The sequence below is a fragment of the Terrapene carolina genome, unplaced genomic scaffold (genome assembly GCF_002925995.2).
Source record: "Terrapene carolina triunguis isolate 2854851 unplaced genomic scaffold, T_m_triunguis-2.0 Scaffold33723, whole genome shotgun sequence".
NCBI lineage: Eukaryota > Metazoa > Chordata > Testudines > Emydidae > Terrapene > Terrapene triunguis.
Window position 1 is genome coordinate 477,388 of NW_020698074.1, and position 22,418 is coordinate 499,805.

A 22,418-nucleotide genomic window follows, 5' to 3' on the forward strand; every position below is an offset into this window, starting at 1 on the left:
TAAAAGTAATCTATTAATAGCCCCTAAAGCTGAAATTTAATGTAATAATTTTATTCTTTAGGAACACATTAAAATGTAATGTATCTCCTTAAAGTCCTAGACTGACTGACTGAGAATCAGAATGATGTTGCTCCAAACAATGAAGATATTTTGGACCTGTTTCGGAGCACACCATTGTGTTTTTTTTTCTGAGGGTCTCCTGTGTTTGGGATCTGGGTCTCTGGCAGATTCCACTAAAGTGCTGCTTTTGCCAGGGCAATAATGTCCTTCGCCAGCATTGAAACAAATACCGCAAACCCCAAAGGCTTCCCTTTGGTCCACCTTCCCAACAAAAATAGAGTCTACACTATAACTACCACTGGACCTGTCTCACCTCTGCTGGATTTGAAGTGTCAACCTCTCCATTTCTCTGTTCTTCCCTGTGACTCAATCTCCTGAGATAAACTTTCTGCGAGTACTGCCCCTTCACCGGACTCACTACATAGCTAATCCTGGCTTCTGCAGCTATACCTTTCTCCCCCTCCCCACCCTTCCTTATACAGCCTCTCCTCCCAGGAGATTGTCACACACACTTTCTTTTGAGTTCCTCCCTCAACCTGACCACGCCATCCCCAGGTATACCAGATAGAGCTCTCAAGCACTCTCTAACCATTCCTGGGCCAGTGTGGGCTTTATATACCCCATCACAGGGCCACAAATGCAACCATCTACTACCCAAATCAAAGTTTTCCATGAGAGCTGAGTGAAATGCTAAAGAGATTTAAACTTCTGGTTTAATTCTTTACATCTGCTGTGGTTTCTTACCTGTATTAGACCTGGCACAATCTCTGGTAAAAGCTGAGCAAGCGTTTCTTTAGATACTCTCTCTATCACTTTTGTCTGCATTTTGATTGCAGCCAGATTAATGGGGTAATCTGCAGTTTGGATAATGGGACAAAGTACTTTGATGCACTGATCTGGGCTAATGGAAGTGGCCAGCATTGAAGCAGCTTCTTCAGCAGATCTCACCACCTAAACAAAAATTAAATAAAACAATGGAGAAAATAGTTTTTAAAAAATGCTTGTGCAGTCTAAATTCTGACAGTTCTGCTCTTGAACCTTGCAGTGAAATCAACAGATGTTTGTATTTTTATTTAGTTTTATTTACAATTTAATTACATATCTGCAGCTCTACAGTACTGTAAAATGATTTGGACTGGAAGAGACCAATAGAGACAAATTTACAAAAATTCTTGGCACTCAGCAAATCCTAAATGCAAGCAGCTCGTCTGAAAATGTGGGTAATAATCTAGGCCTAACCTCTGCATTGTGGCAATACAGACATCAACATTCCCCAAGTCTCCCTGGCCATAGGTGCTGAGTCAAGCCTGGAATCTCTTTAGTGATTGCTATTCCACATCCACCCTTGACAGACTGTTGAAGTTTTTGTTAATATTTTTAACACACAATTTCCTTACTGTAACTCTCTACTTCTTGAAGGTCCTTGCTGATCAAAGACACAGATTTTCCATTCACTCAAGAAAATTATTGTAGATAATTTTAGAAGTAAAAATGTATGTGCTGTTAAGTCTAACTTGCATAAAAGTTAGAAAAAAAATAGCAAAAATTTGCACCAGATTCTTCAACTAATAGAGGATTTAGTAAGGGAACATAACAGTTATTTGTTGGGTGCTAACAGCTCGCAGATCAAGAGGATGTGGATACAAATGGGGAGACTGGACAGGGTTCTACCCTAAAAGGCATGCTTCTGCAACCGTGCTCCCTGCTGGCTGGCACAGCACACAGACAGCTTTGTGATGTACAGAGTGCTGCTTGCTACGTGAAGCTCTAGAACAGGGGTGGCCAACCTGTGGCTCTTCAGAAGTTAATATGCGGCTCCTTATATAGGCACCGACTCTGGGGCTGGAGCTACAGGTGCCAACTTTCCAATGTGCCGGGGGGTGCTCACTGTTCTGCCACAGGCCCTGCCCCCACTACACCCCTTCCCGTCCCTTCCCCTGAGCCTGCCGTGCCCTCGCTCCTCCCTCGGGGAAGGAGGGAGAGGCACTGATTGGCGGGGCTGCCAGTGAGCGGGAGGCACTGGGAGCGGGGGGAGGGGTGGAGCTGATGGGGGGCTGCTGATGTATTACTGTGGCTCTTTGGCAATGTATATTGTTAAATTCTGGCTCCTTCTCAGGTTCAGGGTGGCCACCCCTGCTCTAGAACGTCCCCCTTCACTGGTTGCTTCTGGGAAGGGGTTAGGGTGAGTCTGAACTCACATGCAAGGGCTTGCACTTTCCCTGTCCACTTCCAGGGAAGTAAGAGGGGTGAATGCACCAAGACACTCCCTGCCACGTCTGGCGATTGTATGTGGGGACTCATGGGAGTGGTGAGGAGGAAGAGTTTACAAAGCTCTCGTTCTCTCCCCAACTCTGCCCCCCTTTCTTTCTCTCTTTCATGAACACAGTGAGGGAAAGGGTGTGGAATGGGAAGGGAAAACAAGTGATGGAGAGAATGTAATAATGAATATACTGTAGGGAATAAACGGGGAGGGAGGAAAAAGAGAAAACTGAACACCCTTGCCCTGCCCCCTTCTTCGAGGCCACCCTCCCCACTCACTTCATCCCCATCCCTCTGTCACTCGCTCTCCCCCACCCTTGTTCACTTTCACCAGGCTGGGGCAAGGGGTTGGGGTGAGGGCTAAGGCTGGGGGCACTCAGGTGGGGCCAGAAATGAGGGGTTCAGGGTGCGGGAGGGGGCTCCAAGTGGGGGGGGTTGGGGTGCGGGCTCCAGAAGGGAGTTTGAGTAGGGGCTTAGGGTTGGGGCAGCGGGTTTGGGGTGCAGGCTCCAGGTGGTGCTTACCTCAGGCGGCTCCCCGGAAGCAGTGACATGTACCTCAGCTCCTAGGTGCAGGGATGGCCAGGCAGCTCTGCGCACTGCCTCTGCCCGCAGGGGCCTCCCCCACAGCCCCATTGGCTGTGGTTCCTGGCCAATGGGAGCTGTGGAGCTGGCGCTCGGGGAGGGGGCAGCCTGCAGAGCCCCCCTGGTTGCCCCTACACCAGAGGGACATGTCGCCATTTCTGGGGAGCTGCGCAGAGCTGGATAGGGAGCTTGCCAACCCTGTGCCAACCGAACTTTTAACGGGCGCTGACCAGAGCCACCAGGGTCCCTTTTTGACCGGGTGTGCCAGTGGAAAACCGGGCACCTGGCAACCCTAATTTTACGGTGGACATTGTAGTTATATTTCTTTTATATATCAATACAATTATGTCTCCTGTTTCCACCCCGCCCCCCTCCATGTGTATGTCCTACATCTGGGGGAGAGAGAGAGAGAGTGTGTGTGAGAGAGAAAGAGAGAGAGCGCGCGGTACTGTGGCTTCCTTCTCTCTGCATGTTTTCCCACCCCCTCCTTTCTACCCTTCACATTTAATTTCACCTTATTTCCCCTTTCCTTCTTTATCCTCTATCCCCACTCTGCATCACCTGGTTATCCTGTCATATCCATGTGTTCCCTTTGCTCCCCCTCTATTGCTGCACCAACGCTATGAGAAAAGAACTTTCAAACATGTCCCCCCAGGAGTATAATTTGGCTAAAAAGCTGGATGGGATAGAGCTGTGGTCCCTTGTCATGTTCAGTCTCATCCTCCAACACATGCCCAGTGGCGCTGTTGGTCAAAGCAACACAGTGCAAGGCCAGGTGTGAAATTTCTTGCCTCCCCCAACACTCCACCCAGCCACTAATTGGCCAAAGATACTAGGTAGGGAAAAAGCTGCAGTCCCATACCGCACTGATTCCAGTGGCAGGGCAGGGTTCTTCTGTTTGAAGGGACATGGTTAAAGCTGCATGACACCCAGGACTGCACAAACCGTTTAAAACCATGAAGTCGCACTATTAACAGCATATATGTTACAGCAAACAGCATGTCAAGGAATTTCTAAAGTGTTGGTATCTTTATACATAATTGAGAGCATTTCTGTATATTATTAAAATGGATTACCAGGCTCTGGATTAACCATGTTGCTACAAAACATTTTAGAATTTGTCAATGGACACAGAACCATCATATATGCTCTTTGCAACAACACCATGCCATACAAGTAGATTCTCATAGGGTTTTCCATTGACACCTTTTGTTTACTTTTAAAGAGCTTCTAAATCTCCAGGTGGTATAGTAGACACAACTTGCAGTCAGATTAATTTGTTTTAGAGAAGTACTAAAATGAGGAGAACCATAATATTTGCTCCTTTTCTTCTGTTTACAAAAATTATATCAAGATGTATCTTTTCTCACCTTTCCCTCTGTTGAACTAGATGTAGCATTCATTTTATGCTTCTGCTTTTCTGAGAAATACACTTTGAAAAGCAAAAACATGATAGTGATGATACAATATAAAAAGGTTTCCCCGTGTACACATTTCTTCCAGGACCTATAGCTTTATAGGGAGGCAATCTCCTTTATCCTTCTACTAGTACCATCTGATGCTCATATTTAGTTGGGTGCATCTGTGTGTCATTTGGGGACAATAGGTAAGTAGGAATCCACTTTATTAGGGTTGAAATTGTGCATTTCAGGGTCCATAAGACAGCAATTCTTCCTACTATAGCATGCCTTTATTAACCAATATTTGCTGAATCCTTGACTATCAAACCAATTACACCTCTACCCCGATATAATGCTGTCCTCGGGAGTCAAAAAATCTTACCGCTTTATAGGTGAAACTGTGTTATATCGAACTTACTTTGATATGCCGGAGCACGCAGCCCCCCCACCCCCGGAGCGCTGCTTTACCGCGTTATATCTGAATTTGTGTTATATCGGGGTAGAGGTGTACTTCCCCATTGGCATTTGAATCATTTATCAAGCATGTTCTTCGAACATTACATTTGATTTGTGCTTTGACATGTATCATCCTCAAATACACAAAACACACAGAGCCGCTTACTAACCTCCTTATGAGGATCCTTATGAGCTTCTAGTGTCTTCATAATTGTAAGCTCCGCATAATTTTTAAATCTTGCTGGTTGGTTCCTTAGAATTTCTCTTAAAACTTTCAATGCCAAAGCTCTGATTGCATGCTAAAGGTTAAATATTGTATATAATTGAGTTATTTCTCTTTGAATGGACAATGTGCTTTTAATATTAGCTCAGCAATTGGACACAAACTTGTTTGACAGTGGAAATATAATGTAAATTATAATACGCTCCCCGCAAATGCATACAGTACAAGCCTATTCATTCAAGCTATAAGCATATGGAACTACCAGAAAAATCTTTACATCATCCCAACCCATATTCTCACCCCTTCTCTATACATATATCTTACATGGTGTTATGAAGTTTTTACTAAGCAACGTATGTAGATACAATGTATGCCTGCAAAATCACAAGCAACATATGCAGATCATCCCAAGTGAGCGCCAGTAAAACCTTTACACAACACTATTCCCATATTTTGTCTAAATCACTTATTTTACAAAAAAATGGTTTAGAAATATTTTAGTTTTCAAAAATGTTATTGCAATTTTTGAGTCCCTCTGATTGAAAAGACATGTCTAGTTCCAAGTCTAACTATGGTATACTAATTACAGTAAGCCTAATTATATGGAACTGAAAGGGACTTGCCAATTATAACTACATTTTAGAAGCCTCTAAAATTACTTAAAATTTATTTCCTATACATAATGTTGTATGTGTTTTAGAATTTTCTACCTTGGAACATAGCAGGGGCTAGCAAAAGCTAAGTTTCGTATTCTCCCAGAAAGCTAGGGAAACCATCTCTCTCCTACCCCATATTCTCCTCTTTTGGAAAGGTGTACACACTAGGGATGTAAAATATTAAATGGTTAACTGGTTAACTGGTGAGGATTAGTCTTACTGTTAACCCACACTAACTGTTAATCCCCTGCGTGCGGGTCTTGAACCGGTTCTCCTGCAACAGACTGACCTGTGCCCCAGCTGTGCCAGCCCCAGCCCAGTCGGGGCGGGAGGTGGGGTGGGGTTAAAGTAGTCCCCGGCCTCCCCCAGCGCCACTGGAAGGGGTTTGGCTGAGGAGACGGAGGGCGCATTGGTCAGTGAAGGGAAGGGAAGCTGCTGCTGGGGTGGCACGGAGTGTCTGCGGAGGCCACATTGGGACAAACTAGATACCTGGTCCCCTCTCCCTTTAATCGGTTATCTGGTTAAACAATTTAATTTTATAGTTTAAATGGTTATCTTATTAAACGATATTTACATCCCTAGTATACACAAACTTCCTATTTATACATTTTTAAAGGCAAGCTTTGCATGGCCCACTTAGAAGGCGACCTACAAATAAGAATACTTTGAATTTCATAGTAATTAGCTGAATACCCCCAAACCCTAAGGTAAAAAAAGGATGAGCAACCAATTTTAAGCTTCCATAACTCCCACCCCAGAGATCAAACTAATAGTACCCGCTGTGCATAATATATATGAATTATACTGTCATCCACCAAAAAAATCACCTGAAACATGAAGCCAGTATAGGAAACAGGGGAGGGAGAATCAGAGAAATGCCATATTGATACAAAAGGGTGTGTATTTTTCAGTTATTTTGTATTTTATTTTTTTAAATTGCTATCTCAATATAAATATGTAGTATGGAGAAAAAGCCATGTACCTGACCCCTATCCAGTCCATTATCAGATGCTGGACTGTGTGTGCCTAATGCACAGAACTTTGGACAGAGTTCAACAAGACTGGATACTGGGAGAATCCAAAAGACGAAAAAAAACCTGTAAAGTAAACATGACGACTGCCTCTTTTTACTTTTTGGGGCACTAAGATCATTCTAAATTTAAAGAAATTTTCTTAGTCCGATTTGTAGACTGTCATTAAAAAGTATTTTACTACTACCAGCAACTTGTCTATCCCCTTCTAGAGATACCATTTAAACCCAATATGAATTTCATCCATGTGAAGTGTTATTGAAGAATGGGCCCTAATGTCAAAAGCAACTTCCAGGCACGGTCAACTTTGGGTTGAACTTACCTCTTTGTCCCCAAGAGTTTCAAGTAACAGAAGTAGTATCGTTTTGAAGTGCTCATCCCAAACACCAAAGGACTCTTCTTGAGTCAATTTCATAAGCTCATACAAAGCAGCCTTTCTTTCTTCAACTCTCTCATTATGGTTTGACAATTCCTTCAGTAACTCTGCAACCAGATCAGAATGGTCCATAGGGGGCTCTATTAAAAAGGAATAAATGGACATATTCCTCAAACTGTAGAGGTGATAAAAAGCAACTCCTATCACATAATGCAGAGATAGTTTTAAGGCCTATCAGCCTAGAAATTGTTGTTTATTTTTCTCAGCTCTGTCTGCAAGGACATTTTTACCCTCAAAATAAACACAAATAAATACTGTATTTTCAGTGTGGTCAGCATTCCTGAGAAACAAATGTCTGGCATGATGGCAAAAAACAACTTGCAAATGAACTGACTGCAGCTTGAATCTTCCAGTGACTGAACAGGTGTGTAAAGCTGACTAGACTGGGAATTCCACAGGGCTGCCGCTGCTCAGGCTGCTGTCCCTAGGACAAGTTCTCTGTGTAGGAGAATTTAAAAAATATAGGGGAGGGATACCATAGTGATGAACAAGACATGAATAACTAGACTGATACTTATACAGATTGGGCAGTCAACCCAAGATGCCAGCAAAACTTCAATAAATCCTGGTCTCCAATGTGAATTCAAATATCAAGTTGTTGTCTTTACTTCGTTACCAAATAGTAAGATATCTCTGGCTTTTGAAAAGGGAACTCTCATGCCTTCTGCCTGTGTCTTGCTGTACAGGCAGAAGATTAAGAACCTCACAGTACTTTTTGAAGGAAAAAAGGTAAAACACATACACAAAAAAATCTCTCTCTCAAATAAACTTCTATTTTACAAGGCATATAATGGAAGGAGTCAAATTTTCGCACATCTGCAAAACATGGCAATTAAACAGAGAGTCTTGTATCTTTCTCTAGGACTATTTCAAGTTGACACTGAGCTACAAGTGAAATATTTCTGCAATAAAATTTGTTATGACATCACATACAGATAAATCCCATTAATCAGTCCTTGAGTTTATTATTACGTTATTACTATTTAGTAACAATAAGTCATCTTGGGGAGAAGAAACTAGCAAAAAGTGAATTCATTAGAGCTGTGTAAATTTTCACTACCTCAGTATAATATTTACCATCTACTGAATATTTTAGATCAAAACTTTTTCTGCAATGCATAGAATAGAACTCCACTTGTTCTATTTACCCTCTGTTTTGGATGAAAACCCAAGGACATGGATACATGAAAACAAAAATGTTTATTCAAGTAGTACCTCTCTCCCCTTCGACCATAAATGAGTATGTTAGAGTTTATCTGACTAATAATGCATGCTTTGCAAATTCTCTAAATGGACCATTAATGTTCACCTAAAGGAAACTGTTTTTTGCCTCAACCCTATGATAGTCATTAATTAGTAGAGAGGACTGGAACAGAGAACTTTTACTGAATATGATTATTTTTATTACCAAGGCCAAATTAGTCCTACCACACACACTGAAGATAAGATATCATGATAAATTTTATTATTGGGAACACATATTGACATTATATTAGGGAAACAAGGTATATATTCTGCCCTGACAGGTTAATTCCACAGTATAAATTTAATCAGCATGATATTCTCATCAACATTGCTGACTTCACGCATTCAAAGGTTATTGCATAAGTTCATGTGCTAAGAAATTTAGCAGTTTTTGAAGGACTGACGTATAATACTGCTCTGGGTACCAAACAATTAAATTAAATGCATAGTATGAATTTGTAGCTAATGTGACACTAATTTTTAAAAAAGACTCCAGAGGCTATCATGGCAATTACAGGGCGGTACTCCTAACTTCAGTTCCAGGCAAAATGGTTGAAACTATAATAAAGAACATGGGCGGTGGGTGAAGCTTCCTCTTGGAGAGGCAGTAGCACCCCAGACAGCCTCTTCTGCCTGTGGCCCCACCCATACTCCACCCCTGCTCTGCCCCAGGCCCCACCCCCTCCCCACTGTCTCCCTCATCTTTTCCCTCCCACTCCCCCTCCACGCTCACCCCTGCCGCGTGTGCATCCCCCTTCCAGCCAAATCCCTGAATCCAAGCAAATGAAAAAAATATATATTTGAAAAACAAAAAACAAAAAACCCTCCACTTTTCTGCAATTTCTTTTTAAAGAAAATGGAGCATGTTTTCCACTCTGTGCCAGATGGTGTTTGTGAAGACTGGACACGCAGAAGGTACCTAATTAAAAGCACTAAACTTGGGAATAAAAAATATCAGTCACAGGTTTTTTGATATACCCTGATAGCTGATATGCAGGCAGCCTGCAAAACAGCTTTTTCAAGTGCCCCGACCCCCTCATTGATCCTGGGGAACATATAATGGCAAACAGCAGTTAAAACTAATTGAGAAATCTCTCTCCTTTCTTCACGCAATAAAACAAGGTGTCAGGCCTCACCCTCAGCTGGCATTTACACCCTGACAGGAAGAAAATGGCTGGAATCAGACTGCAAAAGCTGCCACCTCATTTTCATTTCTTCACACAAACAAGCTTGAGCACTTCCTATGTTTATTGTTCCAACAGCAGTAAGCACCTCAGGCAATGAATAAGAACTGCCAAGAGGAGTGGCTGCTGCAGCTGGAGATGAATCCTGGCAGTAAAATAAAGGCTGGCTGCTACTTTAACAACAACAATACCCGCTTAGCTCACAGAACCAAGAAGGCAAAAAGTCCCACTGAGGCAGCATGGGGATGCCAGCTTTACGTACCAGACCAGCAGACCCTATATCCCCAGGGGTGAAGGAACCAAATCCCCAGCCCCATTCTCATGAGAAACTGGCCACCAGGCAAATGTAATCTCCCATCCACTGAAAAGAGTTGAGTCTTATCCTCTCCTCCCCGCCGCCACATTCCTCCTCCCTCTGCCTCCCACTTCCTTCCCTCCATACCCCTCTCCCCACAGGCTTCCGCCACTCAAGTTCTCTCCCACCGCCGAGCGCTCCCCTGGCCCTGCCCATCGCAGAATTTGAACAAGTAAAAAAACCCAATTGCCCTATGCCCATTGCTTACCTGTGGGAACGCTCTGAAGGGCTCTGGCCCAGGTAGAGGGGGATCCATTACTCCTGGCCATTTATTGCTTAGTCTCAGCTGCCCAGTCCTGCTTAGCTGGCACTGGCCCTGGCCCTGAGGACAGGACAGCATAGGGTACCTACTGCCACAAGTAATCCAGCCTTCCCTGCAGCACACTGACTGACTGCACACATAGCATAAGGCTGGCTGGCCTACCTGTGTCTTTGTCTAGCCCTCCCACCTCCTACTTTGTAAAGTGATGATGGGGGCGGGCCCGGCGGGGCCCTGCTCCTAACCCCCTTTGGCAAGTTGCTCCACCATCACCCAGTGGGAGGAGGAGTTGTCCCATAAAGTCCCAAATTTAAATTCTCCTTTGATCCAGGAGGAGTGCCTACTGCATGAATGCTGATCAAAAAGAATAAATGGACACAAATCGGACATCAGGAATGGTAACATACAAAAGCCAGTAGGTGAACCCTTCAATCTTCCTGGACATTCTATAACAGATTTAAAAGTAGCTATACTTGAACAAAAAAAAGTCAGAAACGGACTTCAAAGAGAAACAGCAGAACTAAAATTCATTTGCAAATTTAACACCATTAATTTGGGCTTGAATAGGGACTTCGAGTGGCTGGCTCATTACAAAAGCAGCTTTGCTTCTCCTGAAATTGACACCTCCTCATCTATTATTGGGAGTGGACTACATCCACCCTGATCGAATTGGCCCTGTCAACACTGTCCACTTGTGAAGTAACTCCCTTCCCTTCATGTGTCATTATATAATGCCTGCATCTATAATTTTCACTCCATGCATCTGAAGAAGTGGTGTTTTACCCACAAAAGCTTATGCCCAAATAAAACTGTTAGTCTTTAAGGTGCCACCAGACTCCTTGTTGTTTTTACTGCATGAATGAAGCATAAAGGTTTTGGAATTGTAAAAAACACTTTGCAAAACTGCACTTCTAAGCACTTTCCATCTGATGACCTCAAAGCACCTAACCAAAAACAATGAATTTACACAAACTCCTGTGAGGCAGGCAATTATTATTATTATCCCTGTTTTTCGGATGGAGAAACTGAGGTACAGGTTAATTAAGGCCCCTATCTGCTGTCTTTTTAAATCAATGGAAAGACTCCCCTTGATATCAAGCCTTAAATGATGGGTCCAATGTCACACTGGAAGTCTGTGACGGGGGGACATTAATAAAACCCCAGATCTCCACATTTCTAGGAGTGGGGAGCACAGGCCACTGGCTGCATTGAGGTGGAAGTTCACCCTGAAGTCCCACCTCCCCCAGTATAGGGACTCGGCAGTGAGGCTGCACCTGACCTGACACAATGCAAGGGCTAGACATGTAGATGAACACGATTTGTTGGGGAAGAATCAACACGTCTTTTGTAAAGGGAAATCATACCTCACCAATCTATTAGAATTCTCTGAGATGGTCAACAAACAGGTGGACAAAGGTGATCTAGTGGATATAGTGTACTTGGTCTTTCAGAAAGCCCTTGACAAGGTCCTCACCAGAGGTTCTTAAGCAAAGTAAGCAGTCACAGGATAAGAGGTAAGGTCCTCTCATGGATCAGTAACAGGTTAAAAGTCAGGAAACAAGGAGTAGGAATAAATGGTCAGTTTTCAGAATGGAGAGACGTGAATAGCGGTGTCCCCCAGGGATCTGTACTGGGACCAGTAATGTTCAACATATTCATAGATGAGCTAGAAAAAGGGGTGCAAACAGGGAGTGGCAAAGTTTGTAGCAATACAAAATTACTCAAGATAGTGAAGTTCAAAGCAGACTGCGAAGAGTTAAAAACGGATCTCACAAAACAGGGTGACTGGGCAACAAAACGACAACTGAAACTCAATGTGGGTAAATGCAAAGGAATGCACATTGGAAAACATAATCCCAACTATACATACAAAATGATGGGATCTAAATTAGCTGTTACCTATCAAGAGAGAGATCTTGGAGTCATCGTGGATGGTTCTCTGAAAATATCTGCTCAATGTGCAGCAGCAGTCAAAAAAGCTAACAGAATGTTAGGAACCATTAGGAAAATGATAGATAAGAAGACAGTAAATATCAAAATGCCACTATATAAATCCATGTTACACCCACACCTGGAATACTGCATGCAGTGCTGGTCACCCCATCTCTAAAAAGATATTAGAAACTGAAAAGGTACAGAGAATGGCAACAAAAATTATTAAGGCTAAACTTCCATATGATGAAAGATTAAAAAACGGGACTATTCATTTTGGAAAAGAGACGATTAAGGGGGAAATATGATAGAACTCTACAAAATCATGACTGGTGTGGAGAAAGTGAATAAGGAAGTGTTATTTACCCCTTCACATAACACAAAAACCAGGGATCACCCAATGAAATTAATAGCAGCAGGTTTAAAGCTAACAAACTGAAGTATTTTTTCACAAAATGCACAGTCAACCCGTGGAACTCATTGCCATGGGATGCTGAGAAGACAAAAAGTATAACTGGGTTAAAAAAAGAATTAGATAAGTTCATGGAGGACAGCTAATAGCCATTGATGGGCCTAAGATGGTCCGGGATGCAACCCCCTACTCTGGGTGTCCTTAGGCCTCTGACTACCTGATGCTGGGAGTGGACAACAGGTGATGGATCACTTGATTGCCATGTCCTGTTCATTCTCTCTGAAGCATCTGGCATTGGTCACTGTCGGAAAACAGGATACCGGGCTAGATGGACCATTGGTCTGACCCAGTATGGCCATTCTTATGTTATGCTAAAAAAAAATCCAGCATGCCTGTCCAATTTTTTGGAATACTAATGTTTGACAGACAGCCTGGAATGATCAGTACAAGTAAAGTCAGTAGTTTCATTCAGTTTACTAAAATCACCAGAAACACCATGTCCTTGGTGATAAAGGATGCTCACACTGTAATATGGTAACACCCTGCTAAATAGAGAGATTTGATTATTTTTACTCGGTGCAGAATTCATATGGCCTGCATATTTCTGTGTCCCCTGTGCAGAAAAATGCAAATCTGCAGGGGGGAGGACACGACACGCGCCTCTTCCCCAGCAGCCCAGGCAGCGTCTGTTCCAGTGTGCCTAGAGCAGCCTCAGAGTTGCAAATCACTGCACGGGGAGAGGGGCTGGGCATGCGTGCCTGTGGGGGAGATGATATCCGTCAGGGGGCAGAGCTGGGCGTGCGTCCCTGCCAACAAGCAAGATAGACTCTGTCCCTCTTGCTCGCTGCTGCAGCTCGCCAGGGGCGTGCAGGGGTAGGTCTTTTTATTATGCAGGAGGAAGGCTCTTTCCCGGAGCCAAAAAAGTAGCAGCCTGCCTGCTAGCTAATTGATCTCATTCTCTGAGTCAGAAATGTAGCAGCCCGCCTGCATAGTAACAGTGTTAATGTTCCTATTGGTTAGTTAACTGTTCCCATTCTTAGTCAATTCCCCCAAGAGCATAAAACCTGTAAAAGTTTTAAGGCTCCTACATTGCCACAGTGATGTAAAGCCTTATAAATGACAGTAAGGGAATCAGCTAGGAAGATCTATGTACTTTCTCACATTTTTCCTGTGCCAAAGTGGCACAATGGGGTTAGATTACAGCTCAGGATTTGTTTTACTTACCCATTAAAAAAAAAAAAAAAAAAAAAGTCTTTGAGGACAAATAAAACATTTACCAAGCAGTCAATAAAATATCAGGACAATCAGAAGCAAGCACTTCCCAAAGTACCCAGTCAAGTCCAGGACAATGATTAGCAAAACTGTATGACTTTCATGTGTGAAAGTCTGAGCAATTTAAAATGACATTCTACTTATTTTTTCCCCTCTTTGGTGTCATGTAATTTAAATGAAAATCCAGGATTATAACTTGAATGCAGGGTATTAGTTACCAAGTGTTTGTAAACTTAACTTCCTTGTGTTTAGGAAATGCTGAATAGTTATTGTGACGTTTTCTGTATTGTAGTTTAAATACATTACCAAAATAATTGAAACTGGTGTGATTATATTGCATTATTTTGACAAATAAAATACGTCGAATTTTGAATTTTTTGGTGCAGAATCCCCCCAGGAGTAATGATTACATTACTGCATAATGTTACCAAAATGAAAAGCTAAGAGTTGCAATGATTAACATTTCATTTCTTATGTTTACATATCAGCTATATGTAAAGATGTTAAAACTTCCTAAATAAATAGTAAAACACGAACATTGGCATTTACTCACCCCAACCATAACTTGGTAAAAAGCTATGTCAATAACTAGAAGTGCACTTAGGTTAGATCCAGTAAATATCATATCTTTTTATCTTACATAAAATAATTGAAGACTAACTGACAGTGGCTGTTAATGCTGACAACTAGCTATATAAATGGTGACGTTTCAAGAAAAGCTGAATATAAGTTAACTTTTCAAGTAGAGAATCTCATAAATCTCACTCTGAGTGCAATTACTAAATCTGAATACAAACAATGCCAGAGAGTGTATTGTTTTCTTTCAGGTAGTTCCTATGGCAAACCATTGCTTAATACCAGAACTACAGTTGAGACAGAAGCAAGAAATCCCTTCTCATCAGTCTCTAATAAGAACTGCTCCTTAATGACATAATAAAGATTAGACTATAACTGAATACTCATTTCAAAATATTCACTATCTACTGAAGCAATACAGCAACAATCCCCCCTTCCAGTTTTTCTGCATTGCCATCATATTTTAAAAGGTTTCCTTGAGATTTTCAGTAAGGTGTACAGCATGTACAATTGGGAGTGTCAAGAGGCCAGGGGCCTTTTGCTGGTGTATGCTCTATGTTAAAAAAAAGTGAAAAGTTAAGACTTCATTACAAATCTGTGTATTCAACTTAATATGATATCATTTCATCATGAACAAAATCACTTTTCTATATACTTGAATTTGTTTCTGAGCATGGATAGCAGTATGATTATAAGGTAAAGACCATTAGAATTAGACTTTAAAACCTTTTATAAATGTATTTTTAATTAACATGAGGTACTTATCGAAATGAAAGAGTAATTCAAATAATTTATAATTTTACTTAAGTGCCTCAAGGTCTACTTGGTAGGACAGTAAAGACAGTTTGCCAGACACTAGTACAGGTTCTACAAGCTTCCTTCTCCTTTACTTAAAGAGGAATCTCTCCACTGGTCCACAGTCCACTGTTTTTGCCCATCTACCATTTAGTTGTGCATATTCTAACCTGCAATGGAATACCAAAAGCCACAACTGTTCCCTATCCAGTTGTTAAACCACCATTCCCTCCAATCCAAGCAACTTCAACACACTGAATATCTGGGGGTAATGGAAAATAAATCGAATACAATATCAATATAAATAAATAACACAGAGGATACTATACTGATTGACATGGATGAAAGAGTAGTGATTGAGAGAGGGCTAGGTAGACAAAGCAGTGCTGCATAATCCTGGAGACACTGCTACCTATGGACACACTTCAAACCAAACTCTCAGTAGGGTGCTATCTTAGTGGTCATCATCTTTTTGTTTCAAGAATGTGGGGCCAGATCCTCAGCTGGTCATCAGTGTTTTGCCTCAATTCAGACCAGTTGATAATTGGGAACATAAAGTTCACAATGGAGCTACAGCCAGCACCATATCTATAGAAAATGTTATTATAAGCTACAGAATTAGGGAAGAAAAATGAGCAAGAAAGAATGAGAGAAGGAAACAAATGCAAAATAAAACATTTGGTTATAAACATTACAAGAAAATATACAGAAAAAGATTAAAAGCAGCAAGCTGAATAATCTTTACAAAAGATTATAAAGCAGCAAGCTGAATATCTATGTCGACATGGTCTGAGCACAGCCACCTTTTCAGCACATGCATTTAAAAAAATGTTTCGTCAACACAAAATACCCCCGACTTGTGTTTCAAATAAAAATATTTCACTACCAAAACTCTGTGCTGTTAATCTTTCATCTGTAGCCAAAACTAGTTTTACCCAGTTTCTTTTTTCATTATGTAATTCACAAAGATCTTTTTTCCCTTGACCAACTGAAAAAAATTAGCTAAAGCAACATAACTACAAATATTTTTTCTTTTTGACTGTCATGCACTAAAATGTACTTACTACAACCTAAGCCCAAATATACAGTATATGCTACAGTTAGCAATTCTCTTATCCCAGTCCCTTACTTTTCCTGTAACTTTGTATTTATGAGGAAGAATATTAATACTGGAGTATTCCATTACATTGGAATTCTGTCTGATAGCTTTTGTAACACTGCTTGCTTTTCACATTACTCAGATAGGATTTGCTATTCAATAAACCTAGTCCAAAAACATGATTTATTGCATCAGCAGTCCGGTTCCTTCAGATACATGTATGTATAGCTAATTTAGCTTAGCCTCTATTTATTACATGAAAACCTTAATGACTACGCAACACATGTAGACAAATCTTACGATTTCCCCTCTAACAAAGAATGTAATCTAGAACTTACCTTCAGGAAATTGCTCTGCATCATCATCAAACATAGCTTCTTTCAAAGCAGATTTGTTAAAAGAACTGATACTATCCGAGTAATTGTACGGGTTATAATCTCGTGAACGTGGAGAAGAGTGGGGAGGCATTGTGTTAAGTAATGATGTTTTGTTATCAAGAGCTGTTCGGCCTGTATCAATTGCTCCACCTCCTGCTCTCAGATCCGCTATTCCAGAGCCACTGCAAATCTGCCAGGAAAAAATAAAAACACCCCTCCCCATAAACATATTTAATATCTCACTCACTTTTTAGTTCACTATTCCTCTTAGGTTAACAGTAGCAAATAATAGTCTTGTCTACACAGGAAAGTTAGTGTGCAGCAAGCTACGTGTAAATTTACCGCACTCTAGCTACTCTACACTAATTCCTTTGTGGAGATTCCTATTGTGCACTAAAAGTGCTCTTGGGTGGCTTAGCTTTTAGTATACTTTAAAATCCATTTCTTTAAAGGGTTAAGCTAAAGCGCATGACGGCCCTCTTAGCACACAGTAACAGTGTCCACATGTGGGAGTTGTACAGAGTAGGCAGTGGGCTGTAAATGCACACCCTAAATTGCTGTGTGCTAAGTTCTCATGTAGACAATCCTAAAGACAAGCTACAAAGTTTGCAAGGTTCCATGGGTGCCACAGAATACCAACTAACATCTGAAATTGGGTCATTGTTTCTCAACACTTATGGCTTGTGTAAATGAACACTTAGTTCGCAGCAGGCTGAGTTGTAAATCTACCCTATACTACTGTGCCGTTCACTAAGTGTCCACCTGAACCCTGCTGCCATGCATTGAGCACTGTAGAACAGTGGTTCTCAAACTGTGGTCCGTGGACCACAGGTGGTCCGCGAGCTCCATTCAGGTGGTCCGTGGATAGTTCCCTCTAAGATGCGCGTCTGGATGGCCACACACAAGAGAATGAAGGGAGACCCACCTAATTAGTGGAGCCATGCAGGCATGGCTACATTAATTAGGTGCCTGGTCCCTGGAGAAGATGCACGTTTGGTGAGGTAGTGGCCTTGGGGGAATAGGGGGTAGGTGAGAGGGGGCAGTGGTGTGAGAAGAAGGGGTGGGGGGTGGGGGAATTTGGGATGTGCAGGGTTGCGGCGGCCAGAGAAAGAGGCGACTTTCTACAGCTCCAGGGCTGCGGCTGCCGGGGAGAGATGGCCCTCCTTCCCAGCCTCAGCTCGGGGGCTGCTGCAGTGGGGGAGAGAGGGAGAGACACCCCCCCCCCTTCCCAGCCCCAGCTTGGGGCTGCCATGGCAGGGGAGAGAGGGCACATCCATCGCATTAGAAAGATAAGACTACTGATATTAAAATATGAGTTGTGCACTTTTATTTGTAGAACAAAAAACCATAATAATAATAAAGTTTTTTCTTATATAGCGCTTTTATCCAAAGCTCTTTACAATAATTAGCTAACGGTACAAACAACATTTGGAAAGATCTTTAAGTGGTCTGCCGAGACCCTCAGCAATTTTCAAGTGGTCTGCGAGAAAAAGGTTTGAGAACCACTGCCCTGGGGAACTTTTAGTGCACAAAAGTAGGGTCCAAACAAACCCCTAGTGCACAGCACACTAGATTTAAATGCTACTTTCTGTGAACTAAGTGTTTATTTAGATGAGCCCTCAGAAAGCTTAGCTTTCCTCTCAAATGGTGCGTATGAACATTGCCTAAAAAGGACTTAGGTGTTTGAACTGAACACAAAACAGCAATGTTTTCATAGAGGAAGCTTAAAGTTAGGTATTTAAATCCATATTTAAGCACCTAAATAATTGGCCTGATTTTCTGTTGTGTTGTGATTTTTAGAACCATAGATACCCAAGTTTGAAAGTTTTGCCCACAGCTTTTAGACACTATAAAACATTTGTTTGAACTTGCTCCTTTTGATGGACACACATCAAAAGGTGTCTAGAATTATTTTTACTCAAAGTTTTGCTCTTTGAAAGAGATTTCATGAAGTACATATTTCATTCAAATGATATTATTCGGGGACAGAAATCATACAGTCTCCCTCCAGTACAACAGCAAGAATATAAAGCAGATTGTTTAGTCTGAAACAGGTAACACCAATAAGCAGCTGCAAGTTAAAATTAAAGCCATAGTCCAACAGGCTTTAAAGTGCTGGCATTCTATATAGACTTGATTAGCAGCATGGCTTTTTGTAATTAGAATTTGACATCTCTAACATAAACAGGTTATTTTACTTTAAGACTAGGAATACAATTTTCAAAAGCACCTAAGTGACTTAAGGAGCCTCAGTCCCATTTTCAAAAGGTTGATAGGCATGGATAAGCATTTAAGATCCTAAAGGCCTACGGCACTTTTGAAAATAGTACTTAGGTGCTCTGAAAATTCTACCCTTGATACACAAATCGATTTAAAGAGACAATTCAGCTGTACTTAATCAGCTCCTCACGTTGTCATTCAAACACTCACTGAATCACCATCGTCCTTTTTGGAATCCCGTTTCACAGGCTCATTCATATCTTCCTGACTACGGAAACTGAAGTTCTGAATTGCTTCAGTGACGCCACGAAGAGAACTATAAATATCTTCAGAATTCATGTTTTCCGTGTCATAATCGAATGCACTGTAGATCCAGGGAAACATGGAAGAAGGGGATAAAAAGGTTCAATTTATTTTCTGACTATTATTTTACTGAGGAGTGGGGCCACAGGAGTGGAACCACACTCCTGTGGGAGCTGTGGTGGCTGCCTCTCAATGGCACCCCGCCTTCCTTTGTTAAGGAGACCATCAATGACTGATACTTGGGACTTCAAGTGGTGGAACTGGATGGCCAACAAGGGGTCTACTTATTTAGGAACTGCAGCAGGAGGAGCTTAGGAACAGCAGAAGCAGACTGTTGCTCCACTCTCTACTGCTGAAAGTATTAATGCCTTGAGCTTCTGCACAGTTTCTCTATTAAAATAAACTATTATAGTGAACTTGCCTACAATTTTAACATTTAAAACTTCCAACTACTAAATCCATCACCATCAAAAACATGACCTATGAAATCCTCTAGACTGGTAGAAATGGCAGTTAAGCTGTAGAGCATTTCATTGGTTACTTCCTTTTACCCTCCAAAATTTTAAGTTGTCTGGAGATTGGTCCTAGTTCAGGGGTAGGCAACCTATGGCACGTATGTCGAAGGCGGCACGCGAGCTGATTTTCAGTGGCACTCACATTGCTCGGATCCTGGGGGGCTCTGCATTTTAATTTAATTTTAAATGAAGCTTCTTAAACATTTTAAAAACCTTTTTTACTTTACATACAACAATAGTTTAGTTATATATTATAGACTTATAGAAAGAGACCTTCTAAAAACATTAAAATGTATTACTGGCACGCAAAACCTTAAATTAGAGTGAATAAATGAAGACTTGGCACATCACTTGTGAAAGGTTGCCGACCCCTGTCCTAGTTAATAGTTTTTAGTAAGTGATTATTCTAAGTATCCAGTGGTTGATTTAACTTGGGTAAAGTTCTTTCTGCACTTTTTGATGGGGTTGGAATTCAGGAGAACACATAAAAAACCCCATAACACCAAGTTATCATGTAAAGTTATAATGTAGCCTTATATTACCTTGGTGACAAAGTATTCTGTGATGTATTAGTTGGGGAAGTGAGAGGACTGGACCAACTGGCTGGTGAACGTGGCGTAGGTCTTGTTAAAGGACTTCCCATTGACCCCTATGAAAAAATGATATTCTAGTAAAAAATAACATTTCCTTTTAAATTGATGTTATATTTAGTTTTTAACACCAGAAAAGTTCTGAGATTAGCTAGCTAGATAAAAACAACAAGGAGTCCATGTGGCACCTTAGAGACTAACAAATTTATTTGGGCATAAGCTTTTGTGGGCTAAAACCCACTTCTCATCAGATGCATGGAGTGGAAAATACAGTAGAGAGGTATAAATACACAGCATATGAAGAGATGGGAGTTGCCTTACCCAATGAGTGTGTGTGTGTGTATGCGGGGGGTGTCAGTGCTAACGAGCCAATTCAATTAAAGTGGAAGTGGGCTAGTCTTAACAGTTGACAAGAAGGGGTGGAAATCACTTTTGTAATTCTAATGAGTTCTAATGAGGCCAATGTAATCATGGTGGCCCATTTCAAACAGTTAACAAGAAGGTGAGAGTATCAGCAGGGGAAAATTAGTTTTTGTAGTGACCCATCCACTCCCAGTCTTTATTCAGGCCTAATTTGATGGTGGCCAGTTTGCAGAACTGGAATTAATTTGCAATTTCTCGTGGGAGTCTGTTTTTGAATTTTTTTGTTGAAGAATTGCCACTTTTAAGTCTGTTATTGAGTGTCCAGGGATATATGCCATCATGTGCCAGCAATGCCCCTCTGCCATGTACCTTGGCCAAACTAGACAGTCTCTATGCAAAAGAATAAATGGACACAAATCTGACATCAGGAATTATAACATTAAAAAACCAGTAGGAGAACACTTCAATCTCCCTGGACACTCAATAACAGACTTAAAAGTGGCAATTCTTCAACAAAAAAACTAATTTCCCGCTGCTGATACTCACACCTTCTTGTTAACTGTTTGAAATGGGCTACCTTGAGTACACTGGCTTCATTAGCACTTCAAAAGTGATTTCCACCCCTTCTTCTCAACTGTTGAGAATAACCCACTTCCACCTTAATTGAATTGGTTCGTTAGCATTGACCCCCTACTTGATAAGGCATCTCCCATCTTTTCATATGCTGTATATTTATACCTCTCTACTGTATTTTCCACTCCATGCATCTGATGAAGTGGGTTTTAGCCCACAAAAGCTTATGCCCAAATAAATTTGTTAGCCTCTAAGGTGCCACAAGGATTCCTCGTTGTTTTTGCTGATACAGACTAACACGGCTACCACTCTGAAACCTAGGTAGATATAAGTAATTTCAGAAACTAAAGAAATAGGCATGATATATATTACTGTTTGTGAAAGTTAAGAGCACCAAGAGCTAACATGATCAGTTTACTTAAAAGTAATAATGCTGAGAATTCTCAACTTTTTGAAATATATACACACATCCTCTTTTTAAAATAAGAACATTGTTAACTATAAATTAAGGGAGACTCCTAATTAGAAGCCCCTTGAAAATAAATAAAACCAAACTAAAAATAATAAAAAAACCCAGTTACCTACCTTCACGTAACTGTTCTTCGAGATGTGTTGCTCATGTCCATTCCAAGAAGGTGTGCGCATGCCGCGTGCGCAGTCGTCAGAAGGAGTTTCCCCTAGCAGTATCCATCGGGTTGGCTGTGGAGCTTGCTGGAGTTGCACCTTCAGGCGGTGTATATAGGTCCCTGCTGACCCACCGCCTCTTCAGTTTCTTCGGAGTACTCTGACAGAGGGGCAGGCAGATGCTTCTTGGAACGGACATGACCAACACATCTCAAAGAACAACAGTTAAGAGAAGGTAGCTAACTGTTTTTTCTTCTTCAAGTGCTTGCTCATGTCGATTCCAAGTAGGTGACTCCCAAGCATCTCCTAGGAGGAGGGCTCGGAGCTCAGTGGGTCGCAGACTGCAGCACTGCTCTGCCAAATGCGGATTCGTCTCTGGCCTGCTGCGTAATGGCGCAGTGCGATGTAAAGGTGTGGATCGATGACCACATCGCTGCTCTGCAGATATCTTGAACAGGGACTTGTGCCAGGAACACCACTGAGGATGCCTGGCCCCAGTGGAATATGCCATCAGCATGGGGGCAAGTATCTTTGCCAGGTCGTAGCATGCCCTGATGCAGACCATGATCCATTAAGAGATTCTTTGGGACGAGACTGGAAGCCCTTTCATTTGCTTTGCAA

The 22,418-nt window shown here is 41.6% G+C and overlaps 1 protein-coding gene across 1 annotated transcript in view; it reads right to left on the reverse strand.

Moving 5' to 3' along the window:
* Window positions 1-22,418, reverse strand: part of LOC112110664 (CLIP-associating protein 2) — a 271,547-nt gene that overhangs the window by 5,932 nt on the left and 243,197 nt on the right. Inside the window, exons 33-38 of the mRNA XM_029914219.1 lie at window positions 20,190-20,296; window positions 19,040-19,193; window positions 16,571-16,799; window positions 6,990-7,183; window positions 4,928-5,056; window positions 805-1,011 (exon numbers count right to left, since the gene is read on the reverse strand). Coding sequence (XP_029770079.1) covers window positions 805-1,011; window positions 4,928-5,056; window positions 6,990-7,183; window positions 16,571-16,799; window positions 19,040-19,193; window positions 20,190-20,296 — 1,020 coding nt within the window. The remainder of the gene's footprint in view (window positions 1-804; window positions 1,012-4,927; window positions 5,057-6,989; window positions 7,184-16,570; window positions 16,800-19,039; window positions 19,194-20,189; window positions 20,297-22,418) is intronic.